This window comes from Python bivittatus, unplaced genomic scaffold (assembly GCF_059951505.1).
Source record: "Python bivittatus isolate LINGU-HERP-01145 unplaced genomic scaffold, Pbiv_v1 ctg000840_np1212, whole genome shotgun sequence".
In the NCBI taxonomy this organism is placed as follows: Eukaryota; Metazoa; Chordata; class Lepidosauria; order Squamata; family Pythonidae; genus Python; species Python bivittatus.
Window position 1 is genome coordinate 19992941 of NW_028277113.1, and position 26995 is coordinate 20019935.

The 26995-nt window shown below is 40.4% G+C and overlaps 1 protein-coding gene across 3 annotated transcripts in view; it reads left to right on the forward strand.

The window, feature by feature from the left end:
- LOC112540344 (uncharacterized) overlaps positions 1 to 26995 on the forward strand; it is a 542784-nt gene that overhangs the window by 309033 nt on the left and 206756 nt on the right. Inside the window, exon 10 of one of the 3 annotated variants that reach the window (XM_088130654.1) lies at positions 1681 to 3676. The exons of the other annotated variants lie outside the window; for them this stretch is intronic. Within the exon in view, the coding sequence (XP_087986780.1) occupies positions 1822 to 3156 (1335 nt within the window). The 5' untranslated portion in view covers positions 1681 to 1821 and the 3' untranslated portion in view covers positions 3157 to 3676. Of the gene's footprint in view, positions 1 to 1680; positions 3677 to 26995 lie in introns of those variants that run through there. 3 annotated transcript variants of the gene reach the window in all.

Below are 26995 nucleotides of genomic sequence, written 5' to 3' on the forward strand. Positions count from 1 at the left end.
ATCTTTGTAAGCGATAGCTCTGTTGCCCTTTATGTTGTATAGCAAGGAAATCCTGCAGCATTTGTGAGAAAACAGCTTTGAGAATTTTTAGCTGGATGGAAAATGTGTAAAATTCCAGCTGATTAAAGAGAGAAAGAGATACATTGAAAAAAACACCTATGGAATCTGGCACAGAAAATGAGTGGAACTTTTGAATAAGTCAGTTGATGTTTTTCAGGATGTGGTTGAAATCTGACATCACTCTCAGTTCCAGAGGCTGTTCTTAGTGACATCCATACTTGGCTCTCTCAGGATCTCTGCAGCATGGACAAGGGAGCTATGTTTAGATTCCACGGTCTGCTTCAGAAAGGACAGAGTTCTTCCTTTCTGGTCCCTGGGGCCATCTCTTGCTGTTCTGCTTCCTGAGGAGCATTTTGGAGAATCAGAACTTTTGTGGCTGCAGTCTGTAAACACTGATTTAGGATTAAGAGCCACTGCGCCCAGTAACGGTAGTCACATGTGAAGTTGTGTGATCAGTCAAGATGCCAGCTCTCTCTGCCTGTAGAATTGGATAATTCTGTAGAATTACTGCCTGTAATTGTAATGTTATTAAAAATTACAATTACAAAGATAAAAACTAATACAAACTAAAAAAGAAAAAAGAAAAGAAAAAATAGAAGGTGAAGAAAAGAAAAAAATGAAAGGAAAATAGAAAAGAAAGAAAAAGAATATAATAGAGGAAAAAAAAGAAATATATAAAGAAATTGCTTTTCCTTTCATCGCAACAAGTATAAACAATTTTAGTAACTTATCACCTTCTCTTAAAATACAACAAATGATCTCTTCTTCCCATACCCCATCTCTTATCTGTAAACAAATCCTTAAAGCCTTGTTGTTTCAGTCCTGATCAGCAAAAGTCCATTAAGGGTTACCAGAGATAGCACCATAACTATTTTAACCTTGATCAAATAAACCAACTTTATATTCCTTCCTTTTACTTTTAACAATCTTGATCTTTAGTCCCTTCAAATAATGTCCTAGAACTTGATTTTGTTTCATTTTTTCTTTGTCCCCTCTCACAAAATTCTTCAAAGCTTTAACAAGCTTCTTTTGTAAATCCAATATAGGAAAATTATCCAAGTCACTCTCTTGGTTTGTTACTTGTATATCTCTTTTAATTATTAAGACATCAGCCGCTTTCTTTTGTATGTCCAGTGCAGTATCTTTTTCCATATCATTCTTGTAACCTGTCATTTTAAAATCCACTTTCAGATCAGTCTCAATCTTCTGAGGTAAAACTTATTCCTCTTTCATAACATCTTGTAAACATAGTCTATCTATAGAGGCAGACACTACTAAAATTAACTTCTGGGTCCACTGTTCAAAAATATCCTCTACTATGTCCAATGTTAAAATATTTTGCCTCATTCTGTATTTGTAAGTCAAGTATGAGTTTTCTTCTCCTTTAATTGTAATCTTTAGTTCCTTCTAGTTCCTTCTAGTGTCCAATTTTGAAAGTCTTATTATGTTTTTTTAAAAGAATTCAAAACAAAAATTTTCCCATAGGAAGGATTCTTTATAATTAATTCCAAAATCTTATTTCAAATTTATCTGGACCCTTAGTCTGTTTGTAACTTTCCAAAATCAAAGTTCTAATTACCTTTTTGCTGTTTATTCCTATATCTCTATCTCTATCTATAGATACAGCGGCTGGATAGTGTAGTGGTTAGAACACCGCCTTTGATGCAGGAGACCGGGGTTCAAATCCCGGCTGGTACCTACCTTATCAGTAGGGGTCCTTGGGCAAAGACCCCCTAACGCTTCACCTGCCTACCTCAAAATATGAGAGTGACACGAGCCAAGAGAGTCATGCCGGCTTGGACGTCGCCCAGATTAACAAGGTCCATGTCAGATGTTGTGGAACCAGGACAATCTGATGTTAAGTGGGCTACTGGAACAAACCATACATGGACAAGACAAGAGAACTTGGAAATGATGGAATGCTTCTACAACAGCAGACCTAATGAGAGGGGATATATGAAACGTATGAGGGAACTATGGATAGACAGAAGGCCTACATCCACACTAACTGAGAAACAACTAGTTACCCAGCATTTCAACATAGTGAAGAGGAAGCTGCTCTCACAACTTGAGATAGACCAACTCAACATTACAACCTGGACTCAAGCAGACCTGGAAGAACAAGCAGATGTGCAGCCAACACCTGAAGCTGGGATGTCACTGCCACCCCTTCCATTACAGAGCACAGCAGCTGATATGAGGCATAAGATCATGGATAAACTAGCTACAGTCAACCCTCGAGTCCGATTGGAGGCTAAGATCAAGGCAACTTGGAGAGAAGTCAGTCAGCTGCTGGAACTACAGAAGGGTGTGGAGATTAAGGATAAGACTCGGCTACTGAAAAAATACGTGGGCCTGACTCCATCTGAAGCCCTAGAGACTGCTAAACAAAGGCTCACAGCACTGGCTACCAGGCTAAGGAGATACACTAGAGAAGCAGAGGCCAAGAAGATAAATGCCCTGTTCTCCAAAGAACCATACTCTCAACTGCAGTGCAACCACAGAGTAACAGCTGAGCCACCAGCAGCGGAAACTGAACAGTACTGGAAGAACATATGGGAGAAAGAGAAGATGCATAACACCAGTGCAAAGTGGCTGCAGGACCTGAAAGCAGACCACAGCAATCTCCCAGAACAGGAACCAGTCACCATCACAGTAGCAGACATCCAACAGCGGGTCAAGAAAATGAAAAGCTGGACAGCACCTGGCCCGGACATGATCCACACCTACTGGCTAAAGAAACTAACATCAGTGCATGAACGCCTAGCAGCACAGATGAACCAACTGCTAGCAGCAGGCTCCCACCCAGACTGGCTAACACAAGGAAGGACAGTGCTGATCATGAAAGACCCTCACAAAGGAACAGCACCATCCAACTACCAGCCAATAACCTGCCTCCTGACAACATGGAAAGTTCTATCCATTGGCATCATAGCTGCCAAGCTACAAGACCATATGGGCCAGTACATGAGCACAGCTCAGAAGGGCATTGGGAACAACACCAGAGGCTCAAAACACCAGTTACTCATAGATAGGGCAGTCGCCCGAGACTCAAAGTCTAGGCAGACCAATCTGAGCACAGCCTGGATTGACTAAAGGAAAGCCTATGACTCAATGCCGCACACATGGATCTGTGAATGCTTGGCACTATACAAAGTCAACAGGACACTAAGGACCTTCCTCAAGAACTCAGTGGGACTGTGGAAGACAACACTGGAAGTGAACTCAAGACAGCTCACACAAGTGGCCATCAAGTGCAGCATATACCAAGGTGATGCACTGTCCCCACTGCTGTTCTGCATAGGCTTAAACCCCCTCAGCCAGATAATCACAAGGACTGGATATGGGTACAGGTTCAAGAGTGGAATCAGCATCAGCCACCACCTCTACATGGATAACATCAAGCTGTATGCTGAGAGTGAACGAGACATCGACTCACTGATCCACCTAACACAGATCTACAATGAGGACATTGGGATGTCATTCGGACTGGAGAAGTGTGGCAGGATGATAGTAAAGAGAGGGAAGGTAGTTAAGACCAATGGAGCAGACATAGAGACCAACTATAAATACCTTAGTGTCCCACAGTCACACTGGAACCATGAGGAGGCAGCAAGGAAGACAGCAACATCCAAGTACCACCAAAGGATAAGCCAGGTCCTGAAGAGCCAGCTCAATGGGAAGAACAAGATCCATGCCATCAACATGTATGCCCTGCCAGTCATCAGATACCCTGCTGGTATAGTGAGCTGGCCAAAGGAAGACATGGAGGCTGCCGATGTGAAGACCCGGAAGCTCCTCACAATGTATGGAGGTTTCCACCCAAGTCCAACACCCAGAGACTGTATACCAGCCAGAAAGAGGGTGGGCAGGGACTGGTGAGTATCAAAGCCGCTGTCCTGGATGAAACCCAGTGCATCCAGGAGTGGATCAGTAAGATGGAACCCAAAGATGAGCTGCTGAGAGAATGCCTCAGGCAGCAGCAGACAAGGCAGGAGGTTCAAGCAGAGGAAGTGCCATGGCAAGACAAGCCCCTGTATGGGATGTCCCATCGACAGATAGCTGAGGTGGCTGACATTGGGAAATCCTATCAGTGGCTGGAAAGGGACGGACTAAAAGACAGCACTGAGGCACTGATCATAGCAGCACAAGAACAGGCACTAAGCACCAGATCCATAGAAGCAGGGGTCTACCACACTAGACAGGACCCAAGGTGCAGATTGTGTAAGATGCAGGCAGGAACAGCATACACTGAACGGCACAACCAAGTAGCTGGCATTGTGTACAGGAACATCTGCACAGCGTATGGGCTAGACCCCCCCCCCAAGTCCAGATGGGAGATTCCACAGAAGGTCGTGGAGAATAACAGGGCTAAGACCCTGTGGGACTTCCAGATCCAGACGGACAGGCAGGTACTGGCTAATCAACCAGGCATCGTGGTAGTAGACAAAGACCAGAAGATAGCGGTAGTGATAGATGTAGCAGTGCCAAGTGACAGCAACATCAGGAAGAAGGAGCATGAGAAGCTGGAGAAGTACCAGGGCCTGAAGGAGGAAATAGAGAGGATGTGAAAAGTAAAGGCCAAAGTGGTCCCAGTGGTGGTAGAAGCACTTGGGGCCATGACTCCTAAGCTGGGAGAGTGGCTCCAACAGATCCCAGGAACAACATCAGAGCTCTCTGTGCAGAAGAGTGCAGTGCTAGGAACAGCTAAGATACTGCGCAGAACCCTCAAACTCCCAGGCCTCTGGTAGAGGACCCGAGATTGAGGAAGACACATACCACCCATAGGGGTGAGAGGGGAATTGCTTTCTATCTATCTATCTATCTATCTATCTATCTATCTATCTATCTATCTATCTATCCATCCATCCATCCATCCATCCATCCATCCATCCATCCATCCATCCATCCCTAAAACCTGTATTTAAAACTTCTTTCACTAAGGATTGAAGGAAACTCACCTGGTGTTTTCAGACTTGTTAATCCAAAGGTTTATAATAGCTAAACAGCAGTTAACAAGCAATTTCTGAAAGTGATTAGAAAAGGAAGTATGTAAACCCATGTCCTTAATGGTGCAGACTGTGGGTTGAGCGAGCTGGCTATTCCCCCATTTCCTCTAGCTCTAAACCCACCGGAGACTGCCGTCTTGCAGTCTCCTCACAAGGAACAACTGTCTGGAACACTTGTGGGTGATCTCAAGTCCTCTCCTTCTCTAGAGAGGAATTACAAAGAGCCGGTCTACTTACTGGCTGTTCATATTGCCCTAGTCATCAGCTCCACCTTTAATGGAGCAGTCTTCAGTTCACCATTTCTTCCCCGCAAGTCCCCATAACTAATGTCCATTTAAATGATTACAGTTGAAGATCAGTGAATTAGTTCTGGGGTGTTCTGAGGCAGGAGAGAAAGGGCTTAGTATATTTTTAAAAGATGATAGGAAAAGAAACCAGAAGTCCCTCAGGAAAAAAAAACAACAGAAAAAAACATGAACATCTTAGCCTAACAGGTTTAACTTGGTCCTGCCTATTTTGCTTCACAGCCTGCAGCCTCAGACACTTTCCAAGTATTAAGTTGCCCCCTGACCACCAAGAGGTTGCCTTCTATGAGCTACTTAAAAGGAAAACGTCTTAGCATTTTGAAATGTAGGTCTCCCCTAGGATCAAGAAAAAATAGCAAGCCTAAAACATCAACAGTTATATCAAGGCTAGTCGCTCTTGATAGCTGAGAACTGTCACTATTTTCTCAGTTCAAGAACATTCTGGTGAGTAACAGAGTTGTTAACTATATCTATAACTACTTTCCTACAGGTTACAACAGCCCCCACTGAAGAATTATTCTGCCAGGTTTGTGTGCCCTGGACTACTGCCCTGGACTACTGTAGATACTGAAGACTTCCATTCTAATGACTTAATGGCATCACTCAGCCATTGCTCTGGTGAAAATAAGCCTGTCGGCATTAGAGATTTGGCACCACAGCAATGGATGAGTGACATTATAAATTGTCAGTGTAGAAATCGTAAGCATTGCTGGAATTTGCTAGATTTTTTCTTCTAGGGACAAAATGTGATCATGCAGTTTGGCTAAACGCAGAAAGGACAACAGTGGTATGTTAAAGCTTGTGACATGATGTAGAAATTTAACGCAGTGAACAACATTATAACGTATAAAAGATGGCAAGAGGTTTTTTTTTTTTTTTTGCTGTATTTAAATGTTACATCCATTGCTTTAGGCACTGGTATGAGAAGTATAATATTGCCTGTTTAAGCACAGTACCAATCATTCTTTCTTTTTTTTTTCTGTATATGCAAGAGAAATATATTCCATCAGGCAGAGTAATAAAGTTGATGTTAAGACTTCAACTTCAGTAGTATCTGCCAACTTATTTGGATAGGTTAATAATTCTTTCCCTGCAGACAAATATTTTGTCTGAGAGATAGATAGATAGATAGATAGATAGATAGATAGATAGATAGATAGATAGATAGATAGATAGATAGATACATACATACATACATACATACATACATACATACATACATACATACAGATACAGATACAGATACAGATACAGATACAGATACAGATACAGATACAGATACAGATACAGATACAGATACAGATACAGATACAGATACAAATAAAAGCTTTGAGTGACTCCACACAACTCACCACTGCTACTCAATAATTCACTGCAAGAATTGTTCTGGTGGACACCCAACTTCCTTCTTAGCTGCGTCTCAAGTAAATTAAATTTTAAAACCCTATTTCTATCTGAGCCATGTCTCAAATGTAATTAATGTATAATAGCACTTTTTCTGTGTGTGTGTGTTTGTGTGTGTGTGCGTGTGTGTGTGTATGCCTTTGAATCATTGTTGACTCCTGGTGACTACCTGGACTAGTCCCTGCAGTTTTCTTGGCAAGGTTCTTTTCGGAAGTGGTTTGCCATTGTCTCCTTCCTAGGGCTGAGAAAGAGTGACTGGCCCAAGGTCACCTAGCTGGCCTTGTGCCTAAGGCAAGACTAGAACTCCCAGTCTCCTGGTTTATAGCCTGGTGTCTTAACCACTACCCCAAACTGGCTCTCTCTAATAGTATATTATAACTTACAGGCTGTCAATAACATTTCAATTTTTAAGATGAAGCTCATAGCATGTTAAGTTCTACATCATTGTTTCAGAACCATTTATTACAAATGAGAATGTGAATCATTCAAGAAAATACCTGAAATAGCAATTTAAATAAAGCAACATGCATTATTTGACTAATATTAGTATCAAACAGCACAAGGGTATCTCACATAAGATTGTCTCACTGGTTTCAATAAATCTCATTGATTTCAAGGGAGCATGCCTATTTCTTTTTTTCTATGTGGATTTAGGGTAGTTCAGTCTAAACATTCCAATGGGAAGTAGATTATACTGTTACAGAAGAATTTAGGACGTTTCAACACAAGGATTCTGCTCCAGTTTGTAAGTGGCTCTGGATTTCTGTTATCTCATGATGGGCATCATTTATATTTAAGAGCTGATCTAATCTATCTCTAGCTGAGGTGTGGTGTATTTGACACAATAATAAAACTGATCCTTTTTTTAAAAAAAAAATGCTATGGCCTTATAAAGCTTCTGGATGGACAGTTTTCTCATTTATTGGAATTCCTACTTTCACTACTAGCTTCTGAGGAAAACTGGCGTCATGGCTTTGTAGCTGTTCTTCATAAGAACCAGTGTTGTTTTTTAACATGTAACCGTACTACAAAGTGAAACAAGGGACTGGATTGGGAAGGGTGGTACACACAATTTATTTTATTTCCCTTCTGTGTGCAGTGGGGGTGTTATTTTGGAGGGAGAGTTACTGTAGAAACTGGTTTATCAGAGTTAGGAAATGTTTGTTTCTTGTTCTCAGTGTTGCAAGATTGAAGACAAAAACCGATCATCTTCAAATTGCTTTGGATGGATTGGGAAGTAGAAGCAGAAAGTAATCTTAGTCTCATTAAGCTCTTTATTCACATGTTTCTAAATAATGTGTTCACAGCTGAAGACATCATGGAGCTTTTTTGATGTTATCCTGATACCTTTGAATCAAGATGCCATTTTATTTTGGAAAACTCAGCAGAGCCAAAAATTGCTGGATAGCTCAGTCAAGTCATTTAAATGTTTATGTCATTTATAAATACATATAAATATAACATTGTAAATATGGACAAATGCCCATCTCACTGCTCAGCTGCTTAAACCATAAATGGTCCAATATAGAGCTCCTTCTGATCTACATCCTAAAAGGTTGCTGTAGTTATGAAACCAATAGTACATGAGTAAGTGTACATTAAAAATCAAATCTGCAAATTTGAATTTGACTGTCTGAACTATTTTTTCCACTATGGAAGTATCTCTTTCCAAACTGATTGTTACCCAGCAAAGAAATATGCTATGCAAACACCACTTCTCTGGAGGAGTTCCTTTCATTATCTTGTTTTCAGACAACTGCACATGGGTTTGTCCAAAGGTGTGTCTGCTTTTATAGAAGATAAATAGTTACAAATGGCAGGAAGAGGATGCTAATCTTTGCATTTGACATGAGCCTGGATCTTAACAAATCTGACAGGCCATATTGTTGGCCTAGTTGTTTGTTGCTTGACGTCGTAACTTCCAATCTGGCTAGGGTCACCCTATCTGAGTTGCAAAGATCTAGATGTCCACTAGATGGCCATGCAGGGATTCCTGGGTCTTGTTGTTGCCATCTGGTGGACATTTAGTTTTTTTGTAGCCCAGATCTAGTGGCAGCACTTGGTCTCTAGTGTATATCATGATTAAATACAGAATCTACCACAATAAAGCATAGAATGCTACAATGAACTGATGGTCTGGATACAGCTATCTTAGCAAACCAAGTGGAGAGGAATGTGTGCTGTTTATTTAATTGACTCTAAGCCACAAAAGAAACTTGGTGTATTTATGAGAAATCTTTCCAAAATGGAATGTTGGATCAGAGGTTTTTGCAGTACTAGGGCTTTGCCATGTTATTTAAGTTTACAGAAAGCAGTTGCTTTAAGCTGGTTGTGCTTCTGGCTGTGTGTTAAGACACCTCATTTAAATCGGAATATAGTCATCTTTTGCTGTTTAGTATAATTCCTCATTTATTTCATGGTCCCTTAATTATTGTAAATAGCTCCTATTACATCTAATACTAGGCATGGAATAAAAATGGGAACCTGGACTGGGTAGAGGAAGGATCAGTTAAAGACACAAATTGGGAGAAGGATGAGCAGAAAAATGTCTGAGGATTACTCCCTTATCAGTTGCAGTTCAAGATAAAGCTGTTTTGGAGACAGTATGAACCTGTGCCCTTAACAGTAGCTATAAATACTGCTCTAATTTACAACAGTCTGTTTGCTCTACCAGTTCTCCTTTATGAAAAGGGAAGTTTCTAAAATTTTCTTTGCCCTGGAAAAATAATCATATTCCACATGAAATGTGTAGTAGTAACAGGACTTTGCACAAAGATCCCATTAGCTGTGTTGGAATTTGGTATTCGTTATAATCTGAATATCCATTTTCAAAGTCATGTGCCAAAACAGGGTCCAACAAACTTTCTTTGTGGCTGTAGGTACCATAGCATGATGGCCTCGGTGCAAAGAAAAATAAAATAAAATAGCTGAGATCTTATGCTAGACCACCAGTATCTTATGAGATTTTGTAAGACTTTTGTAATTTTATCAAAGATTTTGGATGTTTTATCATTATTCTATTGGGGGCACTGCTGGGCTTGCTGATGTCCAAATCAAAAGGACGGGTGAGGGCTATCAAAGCGGTGATTCATCATAATGCATCATTTGGGTTTGATCTGGTACCCTAAACACTTAGTTGTCCATTCATTTGTACCTGTTGATACGTTTTGCTTTCTCTTTAGTCAGCCTCCCTAATTAGGCTCTTTTCAGATACTTGCCCTACAATTTACCATTTGATGACTGTCTTACTTGCTTCTTGGCAACACCCCCCTCCCCCCCGAATTTATGTTATTTGCTCGGCCTGAGAAATTCAAAATATATGTGCACATAACAACACCTATGTCTGCACTGGTGGGTTGGAAAATGCAGGAACGTTTCATGTTAACCTGAAAAAACACCTCCTAAAAGACACATGGTTGAGCAACTTACAAGTTACATTCTTGTTGGAGATCACCAGCTAAGACAATCTTGAACTGCAGCAAGGTTCTTAAGGCAGAAAGGGAAGGTCAGCAGTGGAGAGAATTAGAGTAGCGACAGCAGCAGCTCCCATATCATAAAAATGGAAGAGCTACCCTTAGGGATAACTTGAGACAAAGTCTTTTTAGTGCCATCAGTTTAAAATTCAGTGTTGAGTTAATGCAACACATGTTTCTTTAGAAGCAGGAGGGAGCAACAAAAGTCAAGGTGGTGGCTGCGATTGCACGGTTGTAGTAGTCATCTTGACTTTTTTTGAGAAGAGTCAAATAGTTAATAGTGCTGAGAAATCAGGTTTATGGCTATTCATGTGGGAAATGAAGAAGAATCACAGCTACATTTTGTAGTTGGATTTTGGCTTGTTGCTATTCTAATTCTCTCCACTGCTGACCTTCCCTTTTTGCCTTAAGAACCTTGATGCAGTTCAGGACTGTCTTAGCTGGTGATCTCCAACAAGGGTATAACTTGTAAGTTGCTCAGCCATGTGTCTTTTAGGATGTGTTAATGTTAGTGGTGTTTAGTACCAAAAAAAAAAAAAAATCTGCAGTCTAGTATCTGATTTTCAGAAGGAAAAAACAAAAGTTAAAAGATTTGAAAAGTGGAGCCCACAGATTCCATTTTTGCACCTGTACATGGGGATCCTTTCTCATTCGGCAGCATTAATTTCTTTTCTTTTTTCCTGCCTTTCCCTTTTGCTTTTTTCTTCTCCCAATGTACTTTTTCTTGGGATTCTGCCACCACCTGCAATAAACTAGAGCCAACTGCTACAACTGGATAGTAACCAAAAATTTGGAAATCAGCTTCCTTTCCACCCTCAATAGCTGCCAATCCCTAAAAATGGGAGAAAAGAAGAGAGAAGTTGTGTGTGTGTAGGGGAAGACCCAGAAATCAAGGAAATCAGAACCATGCCATGTAAAATTGTTACAGCTGTTTCTGTTTGCATTGGCTGTTTCTTTTGGCTTCATCTTCTCCAGCAACTTCATGTGATTGGGAAGGAATGAAGCACAACTTTGCTCTTGGTAGAGAAACCCCAGCACTCAGAGCAGCAAGGAAGTGGGTGTGGTGACTAGGGAGGTTTGTGGAAGAGACATCAAAGGGCAGCCTCCTAGCTTAGTAACCCATGACACTGAGATCAGATTAATTTAATAAAAATCTAAAAGAGGAGAAACATAAGCTTTGTGATAGCAGTTCCAGGACATCCTTTCCATAGTTCACCAGGAGCTGATGGGAAGCTTGATGTTTTTCTTCAGGAGAAAGGACACCCCCTTCTCCACCTCTAGAGAGAAGCCCTCACTCTTTGATCCATCTTCTCTCCCTGCAATTCTTCAAAGACTCTGGAACACATAGCAACCCACACATGCTTGCCCATGCAAAGGAAAACAGAATATATAGTAATTAAAGTATGTCTCCCACTTGGCTCAGAAAGAAGCTGGGAGGTTGTTAATTGCTTTGGCTATTTATTTTGAAAAGTATTTGTAGTGCTTAGAGCCTGTGGTAATGGTAAGTGGTGGAGGTGGGGAAAGCTACAGGATAAAAGAGATCAGTGTAACTGGCCTTTGGGCAAGTAGAGAAAGGAGGTGGGGGCTGGGGCGGGGGCTGGGGCTGGATAATTTTTTGTTATGCACACAAAGATCAAATATAGTTCCTGTTTTGACTCAATGGCAATCAAGGCAAGGTTGCTGGGAGCAAGGCCATAAGAGCATCAAATGCTTTGCATTAATTCCAACTTTTTTATGAGATTGAAAAGAAAACAGGAAGGAAACATGGGGAGGCGGTAGTGGGCAACTTTTAGCATTTTAAATTCCTCTTTGAAGTTATACATAGCATGGCCTTTGTTAAAAAGGGCAGTCCACAAGGCCAAAAGTTTATCCTCCATGTGCAAAAGCCAGTTGAATGGAAGGAAATGCATGTTACCCCTGTCCAGAAGGCAGGTTGGGCACCTGACCACTCAGGCACTCAGATGAAATGGCTAAGGAAACCAACTTTCATTGTATGTGCAGTTGCTAGAAGATTATTCTAACAAACTTCCCCAGTCAGCAGGTAAATAATGTTCTTGACTTTAGGCCAACTTTCAGTGGCTACAGGTCATTGAAGACTGGTGCTCCTACAAGTCAACATGATCAGAGAATCACTTCATATGCTTACTTACCTACTTAGATTCATGTTCTTCATGGATTTCAAACTGATTCATTTGGTTGCAACAATTAAAATCCCAATACAAAAATGTACCCTTCCCCACAAGGGATGGTTTCAAATGCAATTACACATAACAGTTTTAAACATTGCTTTGCCAAACGCTGCCTTGCAATTTTCTAAATTTTTCCTTGTCTGTGAAAGAGGATTCTGCTTTTCTACTGTATTCTCAAGGTACCTGAACATTTCTTTTTGGTTTCTTTGGTGATGTATTTCAGAGTAATTCCTTGTTGGAGGTGCTATTGCTGGTGATGTGTTCTGTTACATATCTTTTCATCAGTCTCTGGCTATCCCACCCTTCCCCTATGGGAAAAAAAAAGCCCTCTGAATTATTTCCCTTATGATGTGCTGTTTCCATACACAGAGAGATGGGCACACAAAGGTAATCAGTTTAAAATGGTGAATAAAAAAATTAAAATACTGTCCAAATGTCATGACATTAAAACTCACACAATGACTGTGAAAAGGAATGATATAACAAAATAGGAATGCTGGTACTGCTAAAGGTAACCCTGCCCCACCCACCTGATCTGTCTAAACTACCAAAAAAATGGCACAACACTTAGGTGTCCCTTAATTTGGGCATTTGATGTATATACAAAAAGATTGCATAAGAGAAAGAAATTTTAAACGTTGTAAACGTTTAAATGTTAAATTTGTTTATGTATTATTGGATTTATACCCCACCTTTCTATCTGCTTAACGATCAAGGCAGTCTAAAACCATGAGAGACAGAAAATGTGAGCTGAAACATTAAGGCAATTAAAATCCAGATAAAACCAAACATTAAAATAATTAGATTAAGAATTAAAATGCTGGTGGAAGAGTTGCTTTTTCCACCATATTAAATACTGGGAAACTGTGGATCAAAGGCATTTCTCTGGAGCAGGATTTCTCAAACTGTGAGGTGTCCCCCCCTTGGGGAGGTGCAGACAGAGTCTAGGGGAGATGTGAAGAACCTTGTACATTGTTGCACTAAATCCACCTTTCCCAAAATTTCATTGTATGGTTTTCATTGGTCGTTTGTGTTCATTTTAATGTCTGGATTTTTAGGGGAGGTGTTTATATTAAGATTACACTAAAAGGAGGTGTGATGGCAAAAAGTTGAGGAACGCTTGCTCTAGAGAGACCATTCTATAATCTGGGAGTCACACAGAAAAAGGCCTTTTCCACATGCTGGATGATTGAGCCTCTCCTTCTGCTATGGGCGGTTGGGTAGTTTTGTAACAGAAGAGGCATTAAAGGTCTGTATCAACACTGTGGATTGTGCCCAGAAGTCAACTGAAAGTTAATGAAGGACTTTCAGTATAGGATTTGCATGATCCCTGGAGCATGTACCAGTCAAGCAGTTTATCCACCATATTTTGCACCACTTGTAATTTCCAAATATTTTTCAAGGGTAGCCCCATATAAAGTATGTTGCAGTAGCCAAGAAATGTAAGGAAGGTGGGGATAACGGTTACTAAGATGTTCAGCTCAGGAAGAATCCATTCCTCTAAGATTTTCAATAAATCTTAGTTCTTTCTTAGAGTGAGCATGCCTTTTTAAAAGCCACTTCCCAAGTACTCTCATGCTAATTAAAACTTTGGGGAGACTTTGGGGATCACCAAAAGTGTGCTTTCTTTACTTGATTGGGCCAACAAAATACTGGGGTAGATGCATGCAGCAAATGTGTATGAAAGTTCTGTAAGATACATGTACTGGAACTGTATAAAAATAAGCCTTGATTTGTCTTGAAGACTCTGGATAGGCTTTAGGTTGTGAAAGATGATTACAGGGGTTTTCTGATAAATCTAACAGCATGCCAGCATCTTCTTTTTACAGATGTTTAGTTGCTTGCAATTATCTGAACTCTTGAATTGTTGATTATAATTGAGCTAAATCCAAGTGCACATCATTTCCCTGATATTCTGGCTAAATGAGATAATACATGCTTCTAAAAAAGCATTTTAATCACTGATATGCACTTACCATACTGAATATATTAGTCCTGGAGACTAAATAGTCCCTCTCTTTGTGCCTCCCTTCCCATCACCGATCAGCAAATTCAGCAAAAGAATTAGATGCAAAATTTCATTTCCACCATAACCTTCTCCTGAAGTCCTGTTGCTTATCTGTAATATGGAAAAATAATTCCAGTATGAATAACTGTTGATGCAAGCGTGCTTTTCTCTTTCCTATAGCTCAATGAAAGGATTGGCTAAACCACTGTACTTGTGTCTTTTTATCCTAGAAACTTATCTTGTTATTATTTATTATGTTTGTAACACTTGTCAAGGTGTGCCATATTTACCTTCAAGATAAGCTTATGAGATGGGGTGTTAATATTTCCATTTTAGAGAAGGTAAGCTAAAGCTGAAATAAATGAGCCTTGCCCAGAGTCAGCAACTTTCTGATCCAAGTACAACATTTATCAATTAGTCTTGGGGCTTTTCTCTACTTCCCCAACAATGCACTCTTCTCCCACCCCTGAGACTGGGGAAAGTACATCATTTTCTAAATTGTCCCAATGGCAGTCCTTTTGTCATGCCTCTGCAGTGAGGGTGGTAAACTTGCTGCCTGCATAGAACATTATGCATATGACTCTCAGGGCAGCTACAGGTACTTGTGGGCAGAAAAGAAGCCACCTTCTAGGATTCTCCCTTTAAACTCAGCACCCTTGTGCTGATTTTTCAAAGGACAAGGAAAGGAGGGTGGGGGAACTTTCCTTCTTCCTTTAAACTGAGTGGTTGTATCAAAGTGTTGCATTTAAAGGGAGATTGGGGAGGGCGTAGCCACACAGTGCTTGCACTCCCGATGCAGGTGCTTTTTGGAGAGACCCTCCGGGCAGGAATTGGTAGGAACAGTTGCTATTCCTATTGCAAGAACAAATAATGGGGAGACAGAAAACACTTTGGCTGCTGGGTAAGGGTCTGTTTTCTCTAGCAGTTAAAATAGCAATGGCCAAGGAGACACTGAGCACCATGGCTAGACAGGATGAGTTCTTCTTCCATGCAAGTTCTTCTGGGGTTTTCTTCCATGCAAGTCAGGACATTCACAAAAGAGGCTGTATAGCATTTTCCAGTGGAAAACACCATTTCCCTGTTGGATTTCTTTGATCTTGTTTCAGTAGCATGGTGGCACTGAGATGGAGGCACCATGGTGAAGATATGTCTTCCACAAAATGTAAGTTGGCCATGTAAGCTGAGGCAAGGAAGGTGCGTGGATGAGCCCTTATATTATATCCACCTCTACATCCACCAGCTTCTGCTTTGCTATGAAGTTGCAATCCAGTTCTAATTTCAGTAGTGTCATTAAATGAATCAACATAGTCAATAGCCACACGATCTAATTAAAAAGGAAAAAAAAGAGGGCAAGCTCGAATAATAGAAATGAAAATCTCTTACTTGATGGAGATTGTATATATTTATTTACAGAAGCTTCTTTTACTGCAGATGTGCGCTGTAAGGGGTAAGAAATGCCCCATCTCCATGATAGTCACAAGTGTTACTATTAAGTAGTACTGGATTTGCCAGAACTCAGGATTACAAAGTATTGTCAGCTAATTGGAACAATTTTTTAAAATTATTTTCATTAATGGAGTGCTTGTTTGTTTTTCCAGCACTTCATCATGCTTCAAAGGAGCACATCAAAGAGAGAGAAAAAAACATGATCATTTAGGTAAAATGCCATGGAGGGAAAAGGAGAGGAGAATTAGATTCATTGATGAATAATGTTCTCTATGGCCCCACTTGGACCACATTTAAAAAGTGTATGAACACCTTGCTTTTTCCCCAGGCTGTGGGTTGGGATGGATGGTGAGCCTCTTTTCAGGCTTTTATGTTAGTGTGAATGTTTCTTCTTCTGGACATATCCTGGGTTTTTGTTTGCTTGTTTGTTTGGTACTGGTTCCTGTTGTTCTTAATTGTTGCATATTGCTCAGAGTCTTTATAGAGTTGGGCAGCTCTCTAAGTTTGATAAACAAACAAACAAACAAACAAACAAGTTTTAGTAGAGCCAATGATAGCCCTCAGATTAAACTGATCTTGAAAATCAAGCTATATTTATTGCTTGGATTACCACTGCTTTTGGGTAGTTGAGAGAACTTTAGTTTCATTGTTATCTCCACTTCATTGTTGTTTGGTTTTGCATCTTGATTGGATCTGATAATGTTTTGTGACCTGTAACAATTAGCTGATTTGCTCAAACAACTGAAATTATCTTAAGGAAAGCATCACTGTGTTAATTCTTTATACTTCCCCCACATATTCATCACTCCTTATAAATTGCCCTTTGATTTGCTCAAAATCCCACCATCCATATAACTGTTGAAAATTTGAGAAGGGTGTTCTCTATAAGAGCTGAAAATGTCATCACATTCATGCATCCCACTCCCCATGGAGCATAGACAATTTTTTAAAATATCAGCCTTTAAAGGTGTCCCTATGAAACTTGGATCTTTTGTCCTCCTACAGCTAATTTGTTCATTAATTTGATTCAGTTCCATTGAAAACATAAACAAGTCTAAGACAATTATGTTTTGCCCATAACAGACTGTGAGAAAATGGAACTCTCTTTTTCTGCATCTCACTCCAGATCTTGGTAGCATGTCATACAGACTATCTTGAGAATTATGTAGACCGCATCAGCTTCCTGATTCAAATTGGATAGTCTCAGCACACCATTAATTATCATATGTCCCATTCATACATGTGCTGCAAGTGTATACGCACATAACTGACCAACATGTCCAGAGACGAGGAATGAGATGGAGAAGCTCTGCTTTACATTTATATCAGTGATACATTAGCTGTTGAAAACAGTCTAAAATTTGAAACATATTTCAATATTTTCAAGTGTTTATTAAATTATACAATTTTAATAAATACATGATTTTGAAAAAGAATGAAAAAATTGCTTAGATTAACTCATTAAACTTGGACTGGAAATTAGCATATACATATACTATATATAATCAAGAAAGAGAGCAATGGAGGCAGGGAATGTGGAGAGATTTGGCAGCCTATATACAATTGATTAGACTCAGTATGGAAATGCATATGCTGAGTCAGCAAGAACTAGAATGGAGAGTCTGTTTTCATTTTCAGAAAGAAAGTGTTGAAAGTAAGTGACAGGAGGGTAGAACGGAAGATTAGCGTGTATATTCTAGAAAAGAATTTATAATTAATTTATAATAAATTTATATTTATAATACATTTCCAATTTATAATAAATTAGATAATTTATCTATTCTATGAGGACCTGGATGAGATTATTCAAAAAAACCCCACCAGCGACAAACTCATAATTCTAAGTGACATCAATGATAGGGTGGCGACAGACAGCGACAACTGGGACGGAGTCCTTGGGAAACATGGGGTGGGGAAACTAAATAGCAATGGCCTGCTGCTTCTGAGCAAATGTGCCAAGCACAACCTGTGCATGTTCAGACCTGCCTCCCTCTACTGATGAGATCAAGAAAGCGATCTCACAGATGAACTCAAATAAAGCAACAGGACAGGATGGCATTCTTGCTGAGATCTATAATGCACTAGACCCAAATGCCTTACAGGTGTTCCAAGACCTGTTTGGTCCACCGAGGAGATGCCTGACGACTTCCATGATGCCCTCATTGTGGCTCTCTACAAAAATAAGGGAAGCAGATCAGACTGTGGATACTAGAGGGTTATCTCCTTCTGTCCATTGCAGGCAAGATCTTTGCCCACATTCTCCTGAGATGGCTTGTCACTGTCTTGGAAAGGAACCTCCCAGAGGTGCAGTGTGGCTGTCAGCCAGAATGGAGTACAGAAGACATGATATTAGCCATGAGGCAAGTCCAGGAAAAGTGCATCGAGCAGAACAAGCCTCTTTACCCTGTCTTCATTGACCTGACAAAGGCATTTGACACTGTAAGCAGGGAGGCTTTCTGGGTCATCCTGAGATGTTATGGATGCCTGGGGAAATCTGTAAAGTTGATTCAGCTACTCCATGACAGAATGACAGGACAGGTTCTTTACAATGGTGATACATCAGCTGCATTTGCCATTTCCAATGGGGTAAAACAGGGTTGTGTGCTAGCCCCAGTCCTGTTCAATCTGTTCTTTGCATGTGCTGTCCAGGATCTGAAGGAGGGAGTATACATCAGATACCTATTGGACAGCTCTCTCTTTGACCTTTGCTGCTTGAACGCACGGATGAAGTGCCTTCATACAATCATCCAAAAAACCCTCTTTGCTGATGACTGTGTGCTCCTGGTGCACAAAGACAGTGATTTACAGTTGATGTTGAACTAATTCTTAGATGCTGCTATGCTCTTCTGCCTGACTATCAGCCTGAACGAGACTGAAGTACTTTACTAGCCCATGTCAAATACCAACCCCATTGAACCCAAAATCACTGTTGACAACACCCAGCTGATAAATGTAAACAGCTTTAAATACTTGGGAAGCATCATCTTGAGTGATGGCTCATTGGACAAAGAAATTGACTGCAGGATCAGCAAGGCCAGCCAGGCACTGGGGCAGTTGTGTATTGGAGTGCTCAGTCAACACATCTGTATCTCCACAAAGCTGAAAGTCTACAGAACTGTGGTTATCCCTTCTCTCCTATATGGATGTGAGTCCTGGACTCTGTACCAAAGGCACATGAAACAACTGGAGAAATTTCACACGCACGCTCTCCACTCCATCATCAGCATTCGTTGGCAAGACCATGTCTCCAACCTGGAGGTTTTGAATTGTGCAGAGTCAACCAGCATAGACTCCCTGATTATCAGAGCCGAGATGCAGCGGGTGGAACACTTCTTCAGAATGGATGACCACTATATGCCTCACCAGTTGTGCTATAGTGTTCTGGAGTCTGAGAAAAATCCTCGAGGTTGACCATGCAAGTGCTACAAAGACGCTATGAAAGAAACCCTATGCCACTATGACATCCAGCCAAGGGAACTAGCAGCTGCAGCTGCTGACAGAACCCACTGGCGAGCCCTGTGCTACGAAGCTTCCACTGGCTTTGAAGACAGGTGCTGCCAAAAGCTGATAGAAAACCATGAGTGGTGTTACAGAATAACACCCACAGTTACTATAACAATGGACATCCAGTGCCCCATTGTGCTAGACTCTGCCCTTCCAGACTGGGACTGCAGACCCACCTCCATGTCCACAGATGAACTGCACAACACTGTGTCTTCTTTGAACCCGAAGGACTACCATATATATATAGAGAAGGAGGAATACCAGAAGATGTTTGGAATGATGTAGACCTCAGTCTAAGTTCAGGGATTGTCCTTTCATGATTTTCCATCACAAAGTGGACAAAATTGCAGGTACCCAAGACCCTTTTATATATTCTTTAGCTTTTGTTCAGAAAGAGGAGCACAAGGCTACAAATTTCCTTGGAGCCTGATGGACCAATAAAAAATAACAGATGTAGGAATGAAAGAAGGAAGTGAAGGAGATCACTCTCAAAACAAAAGGAAATCTAATCAGTAGTGCCTCATCTATCAATGCAGGGTAGAGAAACTTGTGGTTCTCTAAATGTTGTGAGTTGTAACTGCTGTGCTGGCTCGGACTGTTGGGAGTTGAACTTCAGCAACATCTGGATGGTCCAACTCCTGTTCCAGTGCATAGAGTGCTCTCTGAAGTGTGTGCAAAATAGCACACTTCAATGAGTTTTCACTATTGCTGAAAAATTTACTGATAGTCTTGCACTTCAGAAATGGAGCAGTTTTCCAGTGTTCTGGACTGGACATTTCAGAATCTACTGAATAATTTTAGAGTAGTTTTATTAGTGTAATTGCTTTACCATTAGACATTTGCAGAGACATGCTCCTGATGAGTTAAAGGTAATTGACATATTTGTTGCCCTGGCTGATCATACGTCCTTGCTTAGCCAGCTGGCCTGTGCAACTCTGGTGGCCTATTCCCATCTCCTGCCCTGGTCCCATCTGCACCAAGTAATAATAGGATTGGCTTGACAGGATCCTGAAACAACTGAAATGCTGGGGAAGAGGATGTGCTGATTCTTTCTTTCCTCTCCGCCCCCTATCACATTGATTGCCAGCCAATCTCAAGCTGCATAGCTCAAAAAACTTTGCAAGCAGCATGGTTTCTAGGTTGTCCAAACTCATTATGGGAAATATTCTAATAGTTCCAAAATCTGGAGCCTACCAATGGAAATAATGACCTTGTGGAAGGTTTTCCACAAGGTCAATCTTCCCCCAATCGAGTCTACCATAAAGGAAGAACAAGCTGCATGAGAGAGCATCTGGCTTCTATGGTAGCCACAGTTAAAATGGTCATGGAAAGACAGAACCCAACAGCTAGATGAGAAGCTGTGGTCCTGGCACAGGTCATTAATCTCTGCAGAATCTTCTACAAACATCAGAATATTCACATAGGAGGTTTTTTTTTCTGTTTTCTAGTGGAAGACACTTTCCTGTCAGAGTACATCAATCAGCCTGCCCCAGCAGTGGGGGCTGGCAATGAAATAGACGCTCACTTAGAGCATATGCCCATTGTATATGCCCATTTTTTTTCTATTAAGAAAATTGAGTACCTATATACTACAAGATGAGTGGTTGCAATCCATAATCCATTTTAAATGACAAGCACAAGTAGTAGTGCTTCTCAGTTGAACAGATATAGAAATATTTCTCTATTCAATTAAGAAGCACTACTTTAATTGTGAAGTGTGAAATCATTACAGAACTTTGACTAAAGTCATGCTGTATATCTTCATATGGAATTAGGGAAGTATATTTACAATATAATTGTAAAGATTTTTCAGAAGAGATCCAATTGCATCCTTTCCTTTGACTCAATCTGTTGCATGGACTTTACACACTCACACTTTCTGACTCTTCTGATAATATACTAAACTAAACTTCCTATCTTAGTGGGAAAGATGTAGAAATTTATGATATATACTCTGTAACTCTGCAGGGTGATAGTCCACATACAAGAAGGCTCTTATGAACTTAAGCACTTTCCTTAATCTATAATCATAAAACACATTTCCTAGAGAATAAACCCCACTGAAAATTGTGGGATTTGCTTCAAACTAATCTGCATAGGTTTGCAGTTCATGCATCATTATCAGCAGCTTCCACCAATTATTATCAATACCTCTCTTCATTTTCCAGAAGGTTACATTTTTCATAGGAAAAATGACTTTAACTAGATAATAACAATTATTAATACTAATTACACTTTATCTCATTCTTCCTCTAAAGAGCTCAGTGTGGTATTTATATATCTCCTCTTTATTCTCAAATGCACCCTGTAAGGTAGAGATTCAATTAATTTTATTCAAGCTTTAAATGACATTCCTGAATCCTAGCAACTCTGGGTTAGAAAATGCAGTCCAGATAGAAATAAAAGCAAAAACTGCAAGATCAGTAGCAGGATCCAGCCAAGACCAACTCTTTTTGACAGAGGGAAGATAATTCACAATCCAAATTTTACCTTACCCCTTTCAAAATACTATTAAATATGGGGATGAAATCTCATTTTAGAATGCTTTGGTGATGATGTGAATCCTTCAGTGAATTATATTACTCTTTAAAAAACTATCCATTCTCAGATTATGCTTAATTTAATTTAATTTAATTTAATTTAATTTAATTTAATTTAATTTAATTGATATGGCCACCCACTCCAGAAGACTCTGGGTGGCATACAAAATCCATAAAAAGAGTAAAACAATTAAAACCCACATATACAGGTAGCTTGGACTAAAACAACTAGAACAACAAGCAGTCCAGACATGCAAAATAGCAATATGGCAGGGGGCTGACCACACCTACATTAACCCCGGGCCTGGGAACAGCTTCCAAGTGCTCGTAGGGGTTAGCACCTCAAGAAAAGCCCTTAGAATGTCCTGGGAAATTGCAATGCTATTCCATAGATTTTGTTCACAGAGTTTCTCTTGCACAGTCCCCTGTCTGAGCAACAGAGGTGGAACAAGATGCTTCTTCATCTGAGGGGCAAGAATGGGCTGCCTCTCCCTGGGGTTTGGTTCTTTCTGCTGCTGCAGCTGCATTAGGAGCCACAGCTGGATGGGGCGTCACTCCAAATCTCCCTGTGAAGGCTTGATCCTCTGAGAGACCAAGCAGCATTGTGGGCTAGCTGGCCACAGGGACAACCTCTGCCAACACAGCCTGGGTGGATTTCAGGAGCGCACAGCACAAGGTGCCTTTCTCTGAGAAAAGAGAAACCAGAGCAAGGCCTTTGGGCCTGGCAATGCTCTGGAGAGCAGCACCACAGGCTTTTCTGCTACAGTGACTAGTCAGTCTTTCTACAGGCCAGTGTCTTCATTTGGAGGAAAAGCTCCTCAGTGTTACTGGGGGTCACCAGATGATCCAAGAATAGCTTCTTTTTATGGCTAATAGGCCTGTGGTAAGTTGAAACGCTATGCCAATAAATACTGTAGGGGAAAGATGATCTGGTGTAGGGAAGGAAGAGAAGATGTTGTGTTTTCTTTTCATCATGACTAGAGTCATCAGTCGGTAAAAAATGACTGCATGTTGCTTAGTTCCTCACTTCTAACAATTGCTTCATATCCCATGGTGCAAATAAACAGATTGTACAGTGTTAAATTGTTAATAAACAAATTAATATACTAATATGGAAAGTGCTATAGTGTAAAATAAACATTTTCTTAATTCTCAAATGAATTTTTAGGAAAAAAATAATTCTTCATCTTTGCTACTAGGCACTGACATAATTATGGTTGGCTGCCATAATTTCTGCTCTGTTTTCCCATCATAGGCGTATCTCTGAATTCTATTGTCTATTGCTGTAGTGAAAGTTTAATAACCATATTTTGAAGTATACTAAACAACCAAGATATATTAATAATATATAAGCATAACAATAAGAGCTTACTGGATCAAGCCAATCAGTTAGGTCGGCAAATGCAGCAGGATAACCCACAAAACAGCTTCCTTCTGATCACGTTCACCAGCATCTGAGATTGAAATTCTGCCTCTGACATAGGAGGTAATATACTCATGAAAAGTGATAATATACCCAAATATACCATAAATATATTACCCCCTTTCAAGAACCTCCCAACTGGTGCTCAGTGCTTTACTTTGGGATAGCAAATTGGGCACTCTGAACTAGAGAAGTACTTCTTTTAAGCTGTCTGGAAACTTCCTTTATTTAGTTGCACAATCCTGAATTCTAATACTATGAATTTTTCTTCTATTTACTTCTTCCTCTTCCTCCATAATTTTGAATATATCTGCTATGTCCCCCCTCCCCCGTTTGATTTTTTTTTTCCTCTGTAGCAAAAATTCACTGCAAGTTCCCATAATAAGAACATGGTCATAGATGGCTAAGACCTTGAGAATCTTATGTATGGCAGTTCTCAGCTTTTTTGAGAAGTTGCGAGACAAATCTTAGAGCTGACAGCGCATGCAAAAGTTTTCAATAAATACCATGTCCTGAAATAGTCTTGTGGCCTCAGCCAAATGGATCACAAAAATCCTCTGGCACATTGATCTACATGCACTCAACCCAAATTATTTATAGTCTCAGCTGATAGCAAAATGCAGAATCCTAAACATTATCCTACCCCTAGCTCTTGACAACATTTTTAGCATCACTGATCCTGTTTGTGATAGAAATATTTCTGGATGTTAATACAAAAAAGAAAAGAAAGACAAATGCAGGACATGCTTTTGCAACGATAGGGCAAAGTGAGATAATGGAGCAGATGGGCAATCTATCCCAATTCCCAAACTGTCCTGGACATCTGGTCTTCCTTGGAAAGGATATTGGAACAGCTGTTTTTTGTTGGTGAGATAGGATTGTGCACTGAGGTTGAAGATGCTATTAACAAACCCATATTGTGCATTATTATAGTAATGGATCTGGAAGAAACTCACAATCTCTAGTACCGAATGACCTTGTCCTGTCTCTTTTTAATTTGTCATGACAAGGCTATAGCTTTTAAACTATATTTGAACCAAACTATTGAGAAAATAAAATAAATGTGTTTCAAATTTAGGCAGTGTGCTAATGTTTCTAGATTTAATCTTTCCTACTTTCTCTATACAGCAGTAGTCTTCCACCTTCCCCCCCCCCCAACAGTCTCGGTATAAGAGTCTTAAGGCCAGGATTTTGTGATTTTCACTGAAATAAAGAATTAATATTGTTGGTAAATTTTTTGCCAAAATAATGCAAAGAAGGTTTAAACGGAGAACCTAAAAAAAACTCTATATAGTGAGACAGTAGAAAAGAAAAGAGAAAAGAAAAGAAAACAAAAGAAATCATTTTGCAGGCAGGATTTGGACCTGGATATGGGACAGAAATGGCATAGGATTACCTTTATTAGGGCCTAGATAGAGAGGAAATGTATCCATTCTGGTTTTATTAGACTTCTTGGTGGCCTTCATTACTAGTGTCCACCATGGTATCCTTTTAGATGCCTGCAGGGCTTGGGGCTTGAGGCAGTGGTTCCACTCCTTCCTAAATTGGTAGTTCCAGCTGGTATTTGCAGAGGAAGAATGGTTACACCCATGGTTGCTCCCATGTGGAGTTTCATGGGGCTCAATCCTCTTCCTCATGCTTAACATCTACATGAAGCTGCTAAGGGAAGTCATCTCTCAGTGTGGGGTAAGCTATCATCAATATGATGATGATATCCAGTTGTACATGATCAGCACAAGCCAGATCAGGGATGCTATCAAAGTCTTGGCCCAGTGTCTGGAGGTTATAATGTCTTGGATGGGTGAAAACACACTCAGATTAATTCCTTGCAAGATACAATTCCTGTTTGTTAGTGACTGATATGGCTTGAACCCTTGATTCTGGATGGGGTCACGCTCCCTAAAGTTGCTGGTGTACAATTTTGGTGACCTTGTAGACTTATGGCAATTACCGCAACACCAGGTAGAGGCTGTGGCCAGAGGGCTATTTGCCCACCTTTCAGGTTAACCAATCGCAGGCCTTTTAGATGGCACACCCTAGCAACAGACTCATGCCTTTATTGCCTCAGATAGAGACTACTCATATGCACTCAACATGGGCAGTCTTTGAAGGCAACTCAGAAACTTCAACTGAACCAAAGCTGGTGGTCTTTTGCTAACTGTGGGCAGCACATTCATCTGTGCTACATCTATGCTGTGGTCATGCTTTGATTACCAATTTGCTTTCAGCCTCAGTTCAAAGTATGGGTTATCACTCTTTAAATTACTGCATGGCTGATGCTTGGATCATCTTTCCTGCTCAGATTTGGTGAATCCTGTGTTATCCTTAAAGAAAGGTATGAAGATGGTCCCCCACCCAGGAGATGAGGGATGAGGGCTTGATGATGTGTTTTTTCAGTGTCCGCCCTTAGGAACATATTACCTCCTGAGATAAGGAATGTACCCAACCTAATGCCCTTCAGGAAGGCCTTGAAAACTGGGTATTGATGGTATAAGGGCTGCCTGGACTTGTTGGATTAGATTAGATGGATATTATTTTTATTAGTTTGTGATTTCTATGATTATAGCTGCCTTAAGTCCTCATGGAAGTTGGTGGCCTATAAATGATTGCACCAATAAATAAATACATAAATAAATATCCTTAAGATTAGTTTGCTTGTTTCTGGATGGTGAACAACCTGTTTCATCAGCATTGTTTAATGCTACACTGTTTTCCAGTAAAAAATCTACATCAGCACATTGACTTCCAAGCATGGTCTTCTGAAACTTTTTAGAAAGGCGCTTAGAGTGCCTAGTGTAGAATGGGGAATCTACAACAGACCAAAGCTAAGGAATGATTCAATGAGAAGTACATTTTTGTGAAGACTCTTTGTGTATGTGTGTGCAAGTCAGCGTTGATCCTATTGACTGCCTGGACAAGTCTGTGCAATTTTCTTGGCAGCTTCTTTGGAAGTGGTTTGCCATTGCTTCTTCCTAGGGCTAATAGAGAGTGACTGGCCCAAAGTCACCCAGCTGGCTTTGGGCCTGAGGCAGGACATCAACTGGCTCTCTTTGTGAAGACTACATTGTGATAATTATAGTGATGAAGAACTGTAATATTTCAGCTGCTTACTGAATTGCAAAGTGCTGCTTGAAAGACATATTCTCATTACCAGATTTTTTTGTTGCTGTATGTATCCAGTGGCTGACTTCTCCTCACCCCTGGGGACACCTGTCATTAACAGTGTTCTGATTCTTCACTTCATGCAAACCTAGGTCTCTGCAAACTGTCAGGTGTCCAAATCTGTGTTGTGACATCATGACACATATTCCATCCCTTATGTATCTGCGTGCAACATTGTGATACAAGTAGGAAAGGGTGGAACTTGCATCATGAAATCCCAGTGATGGATTCATCATTTTGGTGGTTAGAAATGGATGCCTAAGCATGCAAATATGTGCTTCTGTCTTTACTATGCTGTGCATCATGCTGGCATGATGGTGCAACAAGTTTGAAAAACTCTGTCGGGTTATAGTTCTATAAATCTTTCTTTGACACATTCAGAAATACAGGTCCCAGCAGCCCCAGACAGGGAGGAATTTTGGGGGTACAGCAACATCCGGAGAACTGCAGGTCCCTTACACTTGACCTAGAA